This window comes from Panthera tigris, chromosome B1 (genome assembly GCF_018350195.1).
Source record: "Panthera tigris isolate Pti1 chromosome B1, P.tigris_Pti1_mat1.1, whole genome shotgun sequence".
Lineage (NCBI taxonomy): Eukaryota > Metazoa > Chordata > Mammalia > Carnivora > Felidae > Panthera > Panthera tigris.
Genome location: NC_056663.1, coordinates 26,148,498 through 26,166,673, shown reverse-complemented (window position 1 = coordinate 26,166,673; position 18,176 = coordinate 26,148,498). Strand labels below are relative to the sequence as shown.

Sequence of the window (18,176 nt, the reverse complement as noted above, 5' to 3'; positions counted from 1 at the left end):
TCAGATTCATGAACCAAGAGATCTTGACTTGAGCTGAAGTCGGACACTTGACCGGCTGAGCCACCCAGGCGTTCCCATTCTTATGTTTCTTAAACGAAGACCTTCCTTCCCACTTCCACCCAGGTTCAGTTTACCTAGAACTCCTCGCCTAAACTCTGGCTACTGAGAGCATTTCTCTCTGAGTTTTGGGGCTTTCTCTGGCCTCATTGCTGAGGGGACCTGAGCGTTGCCTCGTAACCCAGGCCTGTTCTCCCTCCGAGAACAGCTTCCTGGGCTCTGAATGCAGGTGTCGCTGATGGAGCCACTGTCTCCGCAGGACTGTGACCCCAAGGAGCTTCGCTGTGGCTCCAGGCAGTGGTCCTGTGCCAGCGGGGAGCGGTGCGTGCCTGACGCGTGGCGCTGTGACGGGCAGAGAGACTGCGGGGACGGCAGTGACGAGGCCGGGTGTAAGTGCAGGGGCTCCGGTTGAGCGGGGGGAGGCCTCAGGGGTGCCGGCTGCCGGCCTCCTCTTGGCGTGAGAAGCCAGCTCCACAAGCAAACAGTGCGGGCGCTGACATCCACCCCCTTTCCAGAATGGGGGCGTCTTGATGGCACGTCGTTGCTGCAGGAGGGGTGTTCGGGGGTCGGGGGCGGACTATAAAAGTAGAAAGTCCTCCTCTCCAGGCCCCCCCGAGAAGTGCCAGAGTTCTGAGTTCCAGTGCGGCTCCCGTGCCTGCCTCGACCTCCGCCTGGTGTGTGACGGGAAGGAGCACTGTCCCGACGGCTCCGACGAAGGCGGACAGTGCGCGTGGCCAGCATGCAGCCGAGCGCGGTGTTCCCACGCCTGCTACCAGTCCCCGCACGGGCCTGTGAGTTCGTCCAGCTACTCTTCTCCAGCAGCCATAGACTTGGTTTAGCGAAAGGGGGTGACGTCCTCACTCAGGCTGTCCCTGACTGCTCCGGAGGCTCTAAGACTCATGTGGCAGAGCCGCCCCGACCCCTCCTCTGATGTCCTCTGAGTCCTTCCCAGCTCCTAGGGAATCCCGTTGAGCTCCTTCCCCATGTCGTGTCTCCTGGAACCATAACACCCAGCCTGCAGAAACTCCACTGCCTGCGAGCTGTGAGCTCAGGGGGACACGTGGGACTGAGGCAGAAGTTTTGAAGGAAGTCCCTTCCATGTGTGTATCTGGATGTGGCCTGCCATTAAACTGAGGAGAGCCACAGCCTGTGCTCTGGTCTGGCATTAGTAGTTGGCCGAACATCATGAACTTGCCTGACTCTGATGGGCAAGTAGAAGAAAACGGTATTCTGATGTCCCATCATAGTAATGTCTCTCTCTGTTGGCAGACTGCCAGTTAAGTCTCCATGCCTCTTACTGATTCTACTGGGGTTCTAGGGTGTCATGGACTGAACTTGGATCCCTTTGTTGATTCAGGAACCATGGTGGTGGCAAGGGTGTGAGGTGTGCAGCAAGGTTGATAAGACAGAGAATGACTATATTAAAAAAAAATTTTTTTACACTTATTTTTTGAGAGACAGAGAGACAGAACACAAGTTGGGGAGGGGCAGAGAGAGAAGGAGACACAGAATCCGAAGCAGGCTCCAGGCTCCGAGCTGTCAGCACAGAGCCTGATGCAGGGCTCGAACTCACAAACCGTGAGATCATGACCTGAGCAGAAGTCGGATGCTCAACCAACTGAGCCACCCAGGCGCCCTGAGAATGACTATATATATATTTTTTTTAATTTTTTTTTTCAACGTTTTTTATTTATTTTTGGGACAGAGAGAGACAGAGCATGAACGGGGGAGGGGCAGAGAGAGAGGGAGACACAGAATCGGAAACACGCTCCAGGCTCCGAGCCATCAGCCCAGAGCCTGACGCGGGGCTCGAACTCACGGACCGTGAGATCGTGACCTGGCTGAAGTCGGACGCTTAACCGACGGCGCCACCCAGGCGCCCCAGAGAATGACTATATTTAAAATGAAGTTGATTCTGGGGCACCTGGGTGGCTCAGTTAATTAAGCGTCGGACTCCATCTCGGCTCTGGTCACGATCTCACAGTTTGTAAGATCGAGCCCTGCTCTGGGCTCTGTGCTGATAGTGTGGAGCCTGCTTGAGATTCCCTCTCTCTCTGCCCCTCCCCAGCTCATATTCTCCCTCTCCCTCCCTCTCTCTCTCTCAAGAATAAATACATAAACATTAAAATTTTAAATGAAGCTGGTTCTAAGAACTTTTTTGTTTTCAGCTGTTGAAATTGAGTGTATCACCATGTGCTTTTAATAGCAAGGTGAGGCCTTTTCATCAATGTTATGTATCGATGTCTTCAGGAAGTCTTTATGTTTTTGAAACTCATTCAGGTGTGTGCTTGTGAGCGAGGCTTTGAGCTGGAGAGCAGCGGCCAAGTCTGCAAGGACGTGGATGAGTGCCAGAAGCCAGGTGGTCAGCCTTGCAGTCAGACCTGTGTCAACACCGAGGGCTCCTATGGCTGCATCTGTCACCCTGGCTACTCCCTGGAGCCTGATGGCCATACCTGTAAAGCAGCAGGTAAACTGGAGCCTGGACGTCTCCTCAGCCCCGGATCAGGAGCTTTGAGCTTCTAAATTTTCCAGGAATACGAGTGCAAATCTCCTTTCTCAAGTTCTAAATGCCCCTGCCTGCTTTCTGTCTGCAGAGCAGGACTAGCACGGTCCCCAAGCCCCCTTTTTATATGTAGCCATTTAGGTTGGGTTAGAGTCTGAAGGTGTCTACAGATAAGGCATCCTTGTAACAGAACCACAACTCCGGCTTCTGTCGCCACCGGTCAGCCCTACCTGAAGTTAGAATGAGTGTCAAAAGTTCCAATAGGCACTTCGTTCCTGCCCACTATGCACAAATCCTTAGTTAGAAATATTGTTTTCAGTTTATGCTAGCCATGCCTTTCTTCTGAGTATCTTTGAACTGTGGGTATTAGCTCAAGTTTAATAACATCGAGGGGAGAACTACTTACATACCAGCTGGCTAGTGTCCCAGCCTGGCAGTGAGAAGGCAAAGACGGCTTTGTTCTCTTATTCCTTAGCCCATGCTGGGTTCAGCAATCAAACTCCTTAAGGCTGTGCTGAAAGCCGTTCTAATTTGGCAGGTACCGAACCAATCCTGCTTGTGGCAATTCAGTTCAGCCTACTCCTCTATGGCTTGAGGAGCTTGAAGGAAGATATTCTGGCAACCGTAGACAAGAACATGATGATTTTCTCTATTGACTATGACTTAGTGGGGCAGAAGGTCTTCTGGACGGATGTCGGTACGGAAAGTATTAAGTGGATAAGTATGGACACCAAGAAGAAAGGGACCGTGGTGAAAGGTATGTCCCTTTGCGCAGACTTCATGCTGCCCTTGTGAATTACATATAGCGTGAAAAATAAAATGAGTGGCCATTAACATTCTAAACACTGATTTCATTAAATCTTCTTCACTAAAAGAGATCAAAGCCTGCTAATTGGCTGGATATGGAAAGATGTGTTGTCACCCCAGAAGACAGTGGGGGCGAAACTGTCAGCCAGAGGCCATTATTTCTAATGACCGTCTTCCTCTAGGAGTAGAACTTGGGAGTATTTTAAAGATTGCTCTGATGGGGATGCAGGTACTCGTAGGAAAATGAATTAACATGACATTCAAGCCTGAAGCCTAGGAGCCAAAACCCAGTAAAGGCTGTAATTTAACCTCAATTCACATGTTGAATGGCTTCCTCTCTTCAGGGATAAGGTCAGACTGTATAGTGGTCGACTGGATCGGGAGGAATCTGTACTGGGTGGATGGGACAGCTGGCCAGATTTTGGCAATTCGGCTGACTGCTGTCTGGAGAGGAAAATCTGAGCACACGATTGTCCTGGATGATGACGTGACTCAACCACGGTCTTTGGCTTTAGATCCCCTAAACGGGTGAGTCCGGGGATCACAACGCCAGTGAGGTCCTTTAGGTTTGTCATTCCTCCTTAGTTCTACCTTGGTTGTGTTCACCCAACACAGAATGAGTGAGTAAAAACTTGACTTGACTTTAGATCTTATGGTGATGTGGGTCAACCATACACATGGTAATCGTAAAAGTTTCTGGTAAAAGTCCTTTATTTCAGTGAAGTGAGATATAGGTATGCTCACTTGCTGGCCCACCTACACTTTCTTCTGCTAAAATAATGCTCCATTCAGAGGTATATTTTTTTATGGCTTTAAATGGCAGGAGGAAGGAGAATGGAACTAGGGATAGTGTTTAATTTATACTGATGTGCTTGATATTAGTGGAGGAAATAATTATGTGTTGGGCTTGAATCTAGGTTCTTCCATCCAGAGTCCTTTCTCTGTGGAAAGGGCCAAGAACTTAGAGACCATGTTTTGTATCTGTCAGAGACAAGCCTTCACTGGGATGGCCATGTGTGTATCAAATGTAAGAACAAGATAGAGCAAAACTTAGGATCCAAAGGTGACCCATATCGGGGACCCTCTGCTTTTCTCACCCTTTCAACACCTTCAATCAGGAATCTGTTAACATGGTCCTCAGGAAATTGGCAATAGTTCCTGATGCATCTAATGGCTTTAATTGTGACTAAGAATAAGGTCTAAGGCACACATCTTCCCATAGAACTAGCCTACTTTCTCGGCCAGAGAAGATCGGCAGGTTCCCTGGCTGTTTTCCAGGCCCAGAACTAAGGTATTCCTTGGCTGCTTCTATAGCTGTCATGATATTTTATCTCCAAGTAATGAGTAAGCACTGTAAAATTTCAAGGGAAACTTTCTTTTACCACTTCATAATTTCTTTTTTTTTAATTTTTTAAATGTTTTAATTTATTTTTGAAGGAGAAAGAGACAGAGCATGAGCAGGGGAGGAGCAGAGAGAGAGGGAGACACAGAATCCAAAGCAGCCTCCAGGCTCTGAACTGTCAGCACAGAGCCTGATGCGGGGCTCAAACCCACAAACTGTGAGATCATGACCTGAGCTGAAGTTGGACACTTAATCGACTGAGCCACCCAGGCACCCCAACATTTATTCATTTTTGAGAGACAGAGAGAGACAGAGCGTGAACTGGGGAGGGGCAGAGAGAGAGGGAGACAGAATCCGAAGCAGGCTCCAGGCTCTGAACTGTCAGCACAGAACCCGATGCGGGGCTCGAACCCACAAACTGTGAGATCGTGACCTGAGCCGAAGCCGGACGCTCAACCGACTGAGCCACCCAGGCGCCCCAACCACTTCACAATTTCACATAAGGAATAGACCAAGTTTGAGGAAAAAAAATAATTGGGCTAGAGATCAGTATTTTAAGGAATGAATCAATATTTTCTGTGAGGTAATACTTTAAAGCTGACTTTCATCTGCACAGGTTAATGTACTGGTCTGAAATTGGAGGAGAACCTCAAATAGAACAAGCCGGGATGGATGGTAGCAGCAGAAAAGTACTCATCAATCAAGGTCTTGGCTCGCCAACCAGCATAGCGCTTGACCAGTTTAGCTGGAAGATATTCTGGTCTGATGACAAATTTCACTGTATTGGCTCTGCTAATCTAGATGGCACTGGTATTACTGTAAGTGTCCCTTGGTATTAGGCTGTGTGTAATGTCTTATGCCTTGTATAAAACTCATCCCAGAAACCTCATCGCCACCATTTTAGATGCTGCAGCTAACTCGAATCAAGAGCCCCTTTTCAGTCGCTGTGTTTGAAGATGAAGTCTTCTGGTCTGAGATGAAGACGAGAACCGTACAACGCATGAAGAAGACAACAGGCAAGGACAGGGCTGTCCTCATCAAGCGTTCTGAACAGCCGTACGGACTCAAGGTCTACAGTGTACTCTTCAAAGTTTGCCCCTCAGTCTCCCTAAAAAGGCCATATGTATGAACTTCCCAAGTGCAAACTAGTGACATCCTTCTGTCATGATTAGAAAGCAAGATTTACTCATTAGCTATTTGTAAGGATTCGGTGATGCGTAGTAACATCTGGCTGCTTTCTTCCAGATCATGCATGAAGTGCTCCAGCCCAAGTCTACCAATCCTTGTCTGGACGCTGGATGTTCTCACTTGTGCCTTCTGAGCCCACGCCCCAAGGGAAGCTGTCGTTGCCCAGTTGGACTCCTGCTCGCAGACGATGGCACCACCTGCGTTCCACTCGAGGAGTCTGCATTTATGTTCCTTGTGTTGCCCACAGTTATCATGCAGGTACTGTTCCACAGCCTTACGTGTCTGGGCCTGGGCCGCAGTCCATTTCAGACTGAGTAATTTGCATTCCCCACGCACAGTTATACATAGTAGGGGCCCTTGCCCTTGGAATGTTCTTTTTTTTTTCTAATTTTTTTCTTTTTTTATTTAGGGTTTGTTTATTTCTGAGAGAGAGAAAGAGAGAGAGAGCACAAGCAGGGGAGGGGGAGAGAGAGAGGGAGACACAGAATCGAAGCAGGCTCCAGGCTCTGAGCTGTCAGCACAGAGCCCCATTGTGGGACTCGAACTCATAAACTGCGAGATCATGTCCTGAGCCAAACTTGGATGCTTAACCGACTGAATCATCCAGGCTCTCCTAAATTTTTTATTCTTTAGTCTCTGCACTTCATCTGGGGCTCAAACTCACAACCCTGAGATCAAGAGTCACATGCTCTACCAACCAAGCCAGTCAGGCACGACCCCCACCACCTTGGGATATTCTTCAAATACAATTTAAATTCTAGCATTCACTGTGTGTTGGGAGCTATCATGACCAAAATAAAGACCAAAATAAAGAGGCTATAAAATGAAGACCACTTCTTAAGAAATAGCACATCAGAACACAGGTGAGGGATCTGAGAGTGGGATTAATCTCGTTTAGTTGTCCAAGCATCTCACTGGTGGTGTGGAATAATTCTAAATACAAGCAGCTCAGCTGGGTTCTAGCCTGGTGGGGGAGGGTGAGTAGGTGGGGGAGTACATTTTGTGAGGGAACTTTTCTTAAATCATAGGAGGTACCAACAAACAAGTCACTTCTAACTTCTGTCCTATAGAGACGATTTGTCAGCTTTGGTACTTTAAAGTGACAAATGTTGAGGGGTGCCTGAGTGGCTCAGTTGGTTAAGCATCGGATTCTTGATTTTGACTCAGGTCATGATCTCACGGTTTGTAACAAGATCGAGCCCCACAAGAAGCTCTACACTGGTAGCGTGGAGCCTGCTTGGGATTCTCTCTGTCTCTCTCTGCCCCTTGTGTGTGTGCACACACATACTCTTTGTCTCTCTCTCAAAGAAGCTGATGAAAATGAAAAATGTTGGGGTGAAAGATTGACTTCAGTTTCAGTAAGATATTAATAGTGGAGTCTCATTTAACGGAGAGGGCCTTTCATATATAAATGTATCAAATCAACACCTTGGACACCTTAAACTTACACAAATGTCATAGGTCAATTATAGTTCAAAAATTTACAAAATAAAGGGGAGGGCATTTAATGAAGGAGTACCTCTTTAAAACCCATGGATTCAAGGACTTTTAAGTGCTTAAAGCTCCATGAAGGGCGAAAAATAACTGCTATCGGTTTTTAGAAGATAAGTTCAAACTCTCATATGTTCCAAGCAGCGTGACGTTAATGCAAAATCAAGGTGAAGAATGACACTAGATTCAGCTGGTGCCATCCACCTAATTTTTTCCCCACAGATTTATCTGAAAAATCTAGAAGCGTTACTAGGACAGCCAACTTTACCAGAACATAGGATACTTCCCTTTGCCACTGTGAACCAGCTTGCATCCTTGGACTACCTAGTCCAAGAAAAGGCTCTCTACCTTTCAGAGTTGGATAATGGTGATATCAGGCTACTGAGGCTCAAAGAATCTGGAAAACTCTCTTGGAGGAAAATCCTATCCGTGGAGGGGACCGTGATCGACTTTGCTGTGGACTGGTTGAGTGGAAACATATATTGGATTGACAGTGAGAATCCCCACATCAATGTGGCTTCCTCAGAAGGTCAGTGTCCCACTGTCCTGTTCAGTGAAAACCTCTACCATCCTGCCTCTGTTGTGCTCCACCCACCCTCTGCAGTCATGTGCTTTGTGGACCTGGGTTCCCAGGAGGATGGTGGGCATGGGTCCAGCATTGAATGTGCCTCCATGGACGGCAGCAGGAGGAAGGTGCTGTGGCAGAAATCCCAGGTCCCTGCAGGCCTGACCTTTTCGGATTCGGGGGCCCGAGTGTACTGGGCCGACACTGGTAAGCAATTATAACCTATGCCCTAAATGTGAGTCCAAAGGACTCTTTGGCCAGAGTGAAATAGTGATGTCCTGCTTTCTGGTCTTCAGCCATGAAGACCTTCAAATAGCATTTAGGTCTGAGTTTATATATTCTGTACCACCTTCCAAACAAACACAATGATTCCCCATTCTGAGTAGAAAGTAATAGGCCCCAGTTGCCCCTTTGTGAAGGAATAAAATCAAGAACTTAACAAATGTGCACGAGCAAATCGTGGTGTATCTCTGTTGGGGTGAATGAAGGAGAGCGGTCCTTCAGAAAATGCATGGTAGATCATATCCTCCTGGAGGGGAGGCAGGACAAGACCCAAAGAGCTACAGGATAGAGTATGGTTGTTTAGGCTAAGTGAGATTAACTAAGCCTCTCTTTCTAGGGAGAGGACTCATAGAAAGTATTCAACAAGATGGCTCTAGATACAGAGTAGACCGCAGAGGAATTGAGGGCCTTAACCTCTTTACATATGGCCAAGGCATGATGTTCTGGACAACAGTTGATGATGGTGCGTGTCTTTGTGATCTGAATTTACTCCTGGATCTCTAAAGCAAATCTGTTAATGCTTAGCATTGATCTTTGGTAGGGTCTTTCTTCTGGAAGAATAGTTAAGCAATTTCTCTAATCTAACATGTATATGTAACAGAGATTCTATGACTTGGGGAAGCTTTTATGTGAAAAAATATTATTCTTTATATACGAACAGGCTTAATCCTGTTCTACCTGAAATTTCTGGCTTTCATTAAAAGCTCTCTGCCTTAGAGGACATTGTGATATGGTACAGAGAGAACTGGGCCAGGAATTAGAACCAGGTAGTATAACTGCTATGCTGCTTGGTAGCTATAACACCTTACCTATAAAATGAGGACAGTACATGACTCACTTGACTAAATATGCATGGAGGTACTAAGCGAATTACAGAACATTCTGTACTTGCAGGGAATTTCTAGAATTTAAAGCGATTGTCCTAAACCACAGTGTTCTAGTATGTCGTTTCTGGCTAGCATCCAGATTTGGTAAAACTGGAAAACGCTATTTAAAAGCTGTCTCTTTTATAATTTCCAAATGCTGGTCCATTGACCACTTGGGCTGGCCACATCACAACTGCAAAAACAAGTTTTCAGATCCTACCCCAGAGATGCTAATTTATTAGGTATGTAGTGAGATCTTTGCTTTCTGTTGTAAGATCCCCTGGTGATGCTTATCGCAGAAAACCATTTTCAGAAATGTTTTAGAACAATGTTTAAAATCATTACCCATTATTTGCATGGGCTATATTTAAATGTCTCATGTCCTAATTTTCTGTCTTTGTATATCGGGATGTGTACGAATGTGCTCAACATAACTTACACCTGACTTTATTTTGGAGGAAGGCATAGAACTGTTTTTATTTATCTTAAATTTCTTCCCAGAAACAAGATTTAGAAAAACACCTGTCTCTCTGGTAAAACTCTTGTTACTCAACTGGAGTTGATGCAGATGGGTGACAGTTTCCATACTGAGCAATTTCTTTTGCACAGGAAGTTGTCTTAGAAGTAGAAAGTGCTTTTCTTAAAAAAAAATTTTTTTAATTTGCTTTTCTTCATGATATTTCACTGGCTTTTGTTTCAGCCCAAATCACTAAGGTTTGGTACAGCAAGGCAGAACTTTCTGAAAACCGGTGGTTCCAAACAGACCAGAAGATTGTGGATTTAAAAGTTTCCGGCAAACTTAGTCAACAGGGTAAGCAAAAATTATGACAACACTGAAGCCTGCTGCACTTCCCCCACGAAGGGGACCTTCCATCCCACAATATCTCCTTGAAATAACTCTGTGTTTCCCATTAAATTACTTTGGCAAATTCTTGTGGATCTGCATAACTCTCTTGTCTTTATGAAGTTCTATGCAGTACAGTTTTGGTATATAACTAGTACTGTTACTTATTGAGGAGATAGAACACAGTGGTAAGTATATTGGGCTGGGGTTTGGTATACTTGGGTTCTATTGTGGATGGAATTACATCTGTGGTATAATGGGAATTGTCTTTTATCTCTGCAGTGGAACTGGTCTTTATTCTACTTGTTGTCACTTGTATCTACTTGTGGTGTTAACTAATCCTTGGAATTCCAACCTGGGGGCGCCCAGATGTTTTCTTTCCTCCAGTGTTTGGGTAGAGTGATAATGGGCTTAGTTAAAATAGTTAATAGATAAAAGTCTTTTCCTAGTTGAGATTAACACCAACAATGTGAGCTCGAATAGTTAACCACATCTACCACTGCCGTGTATATTGAGTATTTTGGTCTTAAGTGATTGCTGCCCCATTGCTTTGCTTTGGAAAGCTAAACATGACTAAAACTGGTGTTAGTCATGCTTAAACTTCTGAAGGCTTTCCAGAGAGAACCTTTTCAGAATTCTTCAGTGTGGATCAATGGTCACCCAAGTGATAATAATCTGTGGCTTAGGTCTGAGAAGCAGCAGAAGGGTCCCTGTCACTCCTGAGGCAAGTTTTATCTGCACTATATACATACCTAGTCTACTATTCCTGGAATATCTCAAAATAAAACCTTACTAGAGGTTAAAGCTTAAGATCTAAGCCTTGCAAAACCATGATCAGCTATAAATGGCTGACTTCTACTCAGAATCTTACGGAGGGAGAATAGACACCACAGCCTTCATGTTTTCATCTAAAGACAGCTTTATTTCTAAGGCCCTTCTAGTGTTATTGTTGGGTGCTTGATGTGAGGGAAAAAGGAGAACTCACAAGGGGGTCTTGGATGGGCCAGAGTTCAGCGCGATTTTTCTTAAGCTTCTCACTTGTCTGAACTCTTAGCCTTCTGAAGTCATCATTATCCATGAAGAAGAATCACCAAACATTCAGCACCTGGTTGACCAAAAGGAGTTAAACTAAAAAGCTATCTACTCTGGAAAAAAACATCTGGGTCCCATAACTCTGATAGTCTGTTTGTAGAACGTCTGCAGAAGACCCTTCTGAAACCATCTAAATCAATGTTTTTTTTTGGGGGGGGGGATCTACAGGTAGTAACAGCTGCTCAAAGGACAACGGAGGGTGCAGCCATATCTGTTTGCCAAACCCTGAAGGACCGACTTGTAAATGTCCCAGTGGGTACTACTTGGCTAACATAAGCAGATGTATTAAAGCTGTCCAGTGCTCTGAGCCATCACAATCCTGTCAGGATGGTCAGAAGTGCATTTCCATGAAGCAAGTTTGTGATGGTCATGCTGACTGTCTGGATGGATCTGATGAAATGGGCTGTGAGTAATTCCTATCCAGGACCCCACTGTTCATCACCATGCATGACATACTTTCAATATTTAATAAAGTAATTCTTAATATCTCAATCTAATTCTTAATATCTAATTCTGTAGTATCCCTCAAGCTTTTATCCTCTAGACCATAGCCTTGTTATTACAGGCACTTTTAAACTGAACAACAACATAAAACTTCTATGGGAAATTGGATATCAAATTATATAGACACCTTCTGGAAAGCTAATGTGTCCTCCCATTCAGTTTTAGAACAGGCATTATGGTAGCTGCAAGGAGTCCAACAGTTTGTATGTTGTCTGAAAGAACATTCATTCAATCTAGATTTGATTCTGTGCATTTAAATTGATCACATAGTGAGCATAGCCCAGGAGGAGGAGGTTGGGCAAACGATTTGACCTGTCTTGGTTCAGCTCCCCGCTGTTAATGTGGAAAAAGCACTTTCTATGTCAAAGAGTTAAGGAATACAAGAGCATGCAAATAAAGCTGCCATCTTAGTACATACTGTTGTCATGTTAGTTCTTAAATGCTAGCTGGTAGATGGTTGTTACAGAAATGCTGCTGCCACATAGGGCCTTCATGGAAAGTTGTTGTCCTGGCCAGTCAGCTAAGCGACTGTGATATCTAATTCTGTGGCAGTCACTATCCTCAAATCTACAGCTTTGGCTCCAATGGTATTCAAGCCACGTGAGCTGTAGAATTGAAGAAACAGTGGGCTCAGCACTGAAACCCGTCATAACTAGTAAGAAGACAAACTGGAAAAGGAGTCTTATAGCCAAGGATTCTTATTGCTCAATTTAAACCTTCATCTTCCTGAAAGCTGACTAGATGGAATACCAGTTGTTATCCCTAATCAATTCATCTTAAATTGGAAAGTTAATAGGTTTTGACTCCCAGAGTTGATGCTATGGTCTAGTGAATGAGAGTGGTTTTACAAAACGCCTTGTGTTACAGTGACTCAAGCACACACGTCAGTGAGTGAGAAATGCATCGCCCTCACCATCTGGTTTTAAAACTAAACCAGAAACCTAACATACACTCTCCTGTCTCCCGTCCTGATGACAAAGCGTTGGCTCTACTCCTCAATCAGTATTTCACCCTGACTTTCACATGAAGCTTCTTTGGAGGGGATGGTATTGGGCACATAAAGCTAGACTGGCTTCCTCTGGATATACCCAACTGTCAAAGACCCTAAACTGCCCAGGAGCGGAAACACGCCTGTAACACCAGCTAAGGCAGAGACGGCAGGTGCTGCTGTCTTCCCTCCCAGGAGTCTGGTCTTTAGCAGTTTCGTGTGGAATAATGCTTGTGCCAACAGGGATGGAGAATATGGTGAAACGTCTTCAACGCAAACCCAACTTTCAGACTGTTGGTGAGAAGCGCCCTGTTGCCCACCCTCTCGCGCCCACCACTGCCACCAAGTCCAGTCCAATATTTGCAGCTAGTAGATCTCGCTAAGCCAACAGTTTACTTGGGCTCAAAAAAAAAAAAATCATGTTTACAGATAAACTTACATCTTAAAAATCTTTCTAGAGATTTACCATTTAGATCCCCCACACTATTCCTTATAGAATAAAACATTTTGGTAATGGAGGTGGTCTACCTTGGCTAAAAATGGGCACACCGTCATTTATAAATAGATTGGTATGATAGGCTGCTCCTGGAACCAAACATTTTAAGTGCCTTACCATATGCAGGTTTTTGTATGTTTTTAATTTTCTGTCCAAAGGTTATGGTAATGATAAGTTCAGACTTCTCTGGTTAAGTCTTCTGGAATTCTTGCTCTTCTGAAATAGTTCTCAACTGACACATATGTGTATATACCCACACTCCTACCTGTTTTTGTAGGTACCTATCCAGATAAAACCCATTCAGCACCAACATCGAAAAATGCAGAGGCCGGTAAAAGGTGGACCCTAAAAGCCGAGCTACCTCTCCAAGCTACTGAGTCTCCCAAGGCTAGATATCCGGGGCCAGAAGGGATGAATTATCCTCTCAGAAAAACACCCATCCCTCCAATTTCTGCTAGAGAAAGCAAGACCTCAGAGACCAAGGGAAAAGGCGAGCCTGTTCATCCCAAGGACTCACAGAGGGCAAAACATCTGCCGTGTAGCACCGACTACTGTAACGGGCGGGGAGTCTGTACGGTGGTAGGAGAGCTGAGAAAGTGCAGCTGTCTGATGGAATATGGTGGAGAGTTCTGTGAAGAGCCAGCACGTGGACCTGCCCCTGGCCACATCACCCTTGGCATAACCATTGCCTTATCAGTTGTCCTGGTAGCTCTGGGAGCATTTGTCTATTTCAGAAGAGAACACAAATTAAAAAGGTGAGCAGTTATTAATGTCCTCACGGGAGAGTTTATTCCCAAGAAGGCTTATAAAATAAGATTAATGGGGTCGGAGGTATGGCTCCATACTAGAAGCCTGTCCTCTGAGAAAGGATTTGGGCGATGAAGCAGCCCTCACCTGTTAGATGACCTACAGAAAAACAACAGAGGCGACGTCTTTGAGTCAGACCTGGGGCAAATGAGATTGTAAGGGATATATGAGGCATTGATGGAGGTAAGATTGCCCTCAACAGCCATTAGTGGCATAATAATCTCAGGGATGAAGTGATGAGATTCTTTACCAACAAGGCAGAGTTAGTGCCAATGATTGTTTGGAGGCAAATTCAGAGGTGTGTTAGTTTGCCAGACTGGGTGCCTTAACAAATTTACTTTCTCAGTTCTGGAGGCTGGAAGTGTGAGATCCATGTGTCCGTGGAGTTGGTTTCTCCCTGAATTATGGATGCAGACTTCTCCCTGTGTCTTCACATGGTCTTCCCTCTACATGTCTGTGTCCTAATCTCTTCTTATTAGGACACCAGTCATATTGCATTGGGGCCGAAACTAATGACCTCACTTTAGCATAATTACCTCTTTAAAGACTCTCTTGGGGTGCTTGGGGATTAGGACTTCAACATTTGAATTTAGACAGGATGCAACTCAGCCCCTAACGGGAGGTGAAATCAACTCCGGAAAGATTTAAAGCAAACAAAAAGTTTTGCGTAAAAGCAAGAGAGTCACAGGATTAAAGAAACAAATGAGGATAACAAATTGCTGGCTAAGGGTAGAAAGGATGACAAAATTGGCTTAAGTATAGGAAGTTATAGAAACTGAAGAAACTGATTAGGTTACACATACTGGGCCAAGACATTAAGCAGCCTGTGTATCAAGAAATATGGAGAGAAGGAAAGTTTTAAAAGTTATGTCTCTGTCCAGTGTTCACACAATGAAGAGAAGGCCAGGAGAAATGGTGTATCTTTGCCCAAGGTAACACTGGCTAATAGCTTACTAATATTAAAACAGACTGAAATTCTACCCTTGGGAGGTCTTTCTACCACATTAATTGGCTTTTTTAAAAAAATGTTTACTTAAAAAAATTTTTTTTAATGTTTATTTTTGAGAGAGATAGGGCATGAGTGGGGGAGGGTCAGAGAGAGAGGGAGACAGAATCTGAAGCAGGCTCCAGGCTCTGAGCCATCAGCACAGAGCCCAGTGCAGAGCCACAGGTTTTGAACCCACAAGCTGTGAGATCATGACCTGAGCCAAAGTTGGATGCTTAACCCACTGAGCTACCCAGGTGCTCCATTAATATGCTTTCTTAAGTCACCTATGTCTGATGTCTCATTGACCTCAATTACCTAGTTTCCCCCAGTTGAGAAGATGTATTATTTTGGAAATTAAGTGAATGCCTGGTAACAAATCATAATTGACTCAAGTATTGCCCATTCTAGATCATTTGATTCATTCAAAAGACAAAATAGAACATCATTTCCATAATGATAGCCTTTGTTTGATAGGGGATGAGTTGGCCCTTTCTAATCATAGCCCAATCCCAGCTTCAATCTCCAGGAACAACTCTGATGACTGTTTCTTTGATTTTTAGAAATAGTACAGCAGCATCAAGAAATATGACCCACCAAAATGAAAATGGCCAAGAAGAGGAAAATCTAATGAATAGTGAGACTTTTGTCAATGAAGCCTATGACGAGCAGGTATGCCTGGGAACTGTCTTTGGGGAAAACAGATTGTGGGGTACAGTGAAAGAAGGTCCCTTCTGAAAAATCCTAGCTGGGCAAAACTAGGCAGTGGTAAGTTTCAGAGCTTTTTGTAATTGGTGAATGATGCCATTATGTGTGTCAAATGGATGTCCAGTCCCTTGTTTATGTTTAGACTCTGTTCAATCTCTAGTTCAAACTGAAGTGAAATATGCATGAAATAGTAATCTAGACGTTCAGCTTTTGGTGAACTTCCACAAGGAGCTCAGTCATACGGTGGGGTAGGATGTCATTAGAGTTAGCTGGAGTTACCCCTACAATTTACATCCCTCTGTGAGCTGTGCTAACATCTTTGTTGTTTGACCACCTCTGTGTTTTGCTTTGTTTTAACATAGTGAGTATTCTTGGGTGCCTGGCTGGCTCAGTCAGTAAAGCACGTGACTCCTAATCTCAAGGTCATGAGTTCAAGCCCCACATTGGGTGTAGAACTTACTTAAAAATAATTAATTAAAAAAATATATATATATTAAGGGACACCTGGATGGCTCAATCAGTGGGGCATATGACTCTTGATCTCGGGGATGTGAGTTTGAGTCCCATGTTGGGTGCAGAGATTACTTACAAATAAAATTTTAACCCCCTCTCCCCCCCAACCCCTGCCACAAAACTACTATAGTGGGTATTCTCTAACTTCAAGTCTCTTTTCCAACAGGAACTGTTAACTTTACAAACTGACTAACCTGATGAATACAGGAGCTGGAACATCTCAATAAAAATGGTTTATACATTGTATTGTGTGCTGTTTTAACATCTGCAACTTACTGTAACTGCATGTGCTAAAATGGTAATTTATTAAAATAACTGCTCTTTAAAATTGGGAGAGTTCATCTGGTTTTGTTAGTGGGTATTGGCAGACTCATCACCAGCAGGGGTGGACGTCAGTACAGGCCCCAAGTGATTTAGGTCGTGGCTTGTTCACAGAAGCTATCTAATCCCCGCGTGCCTGGCCCCAGTTCTAGTCAGAGGTTCTGCATTTGAATCTTCTCTCTGTCACTAACTTTGAGGTGTAATTGCTCTGAACCGGTTTCTCAGTCTTGCAAACGGGAATGATCTCTCTCGAATCTTTACCTTTCAGGTAAAGGTCAAGTTTCTGCAGTGTAGCAAGTGTTCAAGTATTAGTTCTTTACCACTCTCTGATACCTACAAACTTAGCACTCGCTTTTGTTGAAAATTTATAAAAACCGTTAATGCTCTCATTTGACTCTAAAACCAAGTACAGTTGACTCTTGAACAACACAGGTTTGAACTGCACTTATGCGTCCACTTAGGTGCAGATTTTTCCAATAAGTACAATATTGTGAAGGTGTTTTATGATTTTCTTAGTAACTCTTTTTTTCTAGCTTATTTTGTCAGGTTACAGCATATAAAACATACAATGTACAAAATATGTTAATTGACTGTTATGGGTAAGGCTTCTGGTCAACAAGAGGCTGTTAAGTCTTGAGGGAGCCCAGTTATATGTGGATTCTCTACTGCCGGGGGAGGGCACCCCAACCTCTGTTTGCTCAAGGATCAACCGTACAGGTGAATCTACTTCACAGATGTAGAAACTCGACCAGACGATTTGTCTAAGGCTTCCTGAAGTAAAGTGGGTGGACACTGTTCTCAACACAGAGTTACAGGTGTGGACCAGGATGCATTTCAAACAGCTCTTGCCTGCCGGGGAAACATGTAGATGCTACTTAGATCCCAAAGTCCCTTTGACCACTAATATTTCCGCTTGCCTTCGAGATGACATCTTCCTTCACACTTATGTAAGGAATCAAGGGCACTGTATCAGTGATGGGAGACGGGTAACTGCAGTATTATCTAAAATTCAATAGCAACCTTGGGCAAATCACTTAATCATGAAACTGTTTCCCCAGTGATAACAAGGGGGTTAACAGAACCTATCTCAGGCCAATCGAACATCCTATGAAAATACAAAAATGCCTGCACACTAGAGACTGAGAACATGTTTAGTTTAGTTTCTTACAAAATGGGTTTGTATAGGCCACCGAGCATAAAGAGAAGTCCTGGGCTTCTTACTGTGAGTGTGGTACGTAAAACAGACTGTGCTTTGCAGTCAAGTATAAAAATTCCCAAGTACTTGGCCAAATAAATAACCACTGTGGGTTCCACCTTTCCTGATCCTGGGAGACGCACAGAGCAGCATTAAGTTGATCGGGTGCTTAGCTGTATTTGGCAAAAACCATTTCAGCACCAAAGTGCCTGAGATCTCTCTCATCCACAGAGGGAATCTTAGATTTCTCTTGCTACCTCTCCCAAGAACCATCTCACTGCCAAGTTGGCCATTGGCAAGGCTCTGCCTCTCTGTGCAAAAGTGAGTAAAAATGCCACACAAGAATCTGGCTTGAAACCATGCACGGATGACATGTGGCAGTATTAACACTTTGCCTGGACACACTTCAGCCGTCGCCTTCACCTCCTGTGGACCTCAAACCTCCATGGGACTTCCAAGGCTCGTGTTCTGGCCAGCTCCGTCTACTTCCTACTTCTGCAAGCTGTCCACTAGAGTGCAACTCCTGGCCGCACCTTCTAACCTGTGGGCCTCACGTCCAGGTTAGACCCCAGATAGGACCTCCATTTCCTCTTCCTGGGGAAAAGGGTTGCTGACAGCAGCC

At 44.5% G+C, this 18,176-nt stretch overlaps 1 protein-coding gene across 1 annotated transcript; it reads left to right on the top strand.

The window, feature by feature from the left end:
* The first annotated feature begins 130 nt into the window (after positions 1-130).
* LOC122238058 (prolow-density lipoprotein receptor-related protein 1-like) lies at positions 131-16,344 on the top strand. The gene is made up of 15 exons (XM_042984717.1): positions 131-446; positions 664-848; positions 2,338-2,524; positions 3,099-3,317; positions 3,712-3,895; positions 5,326-5,527; positions 5,614-5,778; positions 5,955-6,155; positions 7,611-8,160; positions 8,573-8,698; positions 9,802-9,912; positions 11,206-11,442; positions 13,303-13,780; positions 15,381-15,489; positions 16,205-16,344. The coding sequence occupies exons 1-15, from the start codon at positions 281-283 to the stop codon at positions 16,229-16,231; spliced, it is 3,147 nt and encodes a 1,048-aa protein (XP_042840651.1). The 5' UTR covers positions 131-280; the 3' UTR covers positions 16,232-16,344.
* The last annotated feature ends 1,832 nt before the right edge of the window (positions 16,345-18,176 follow it).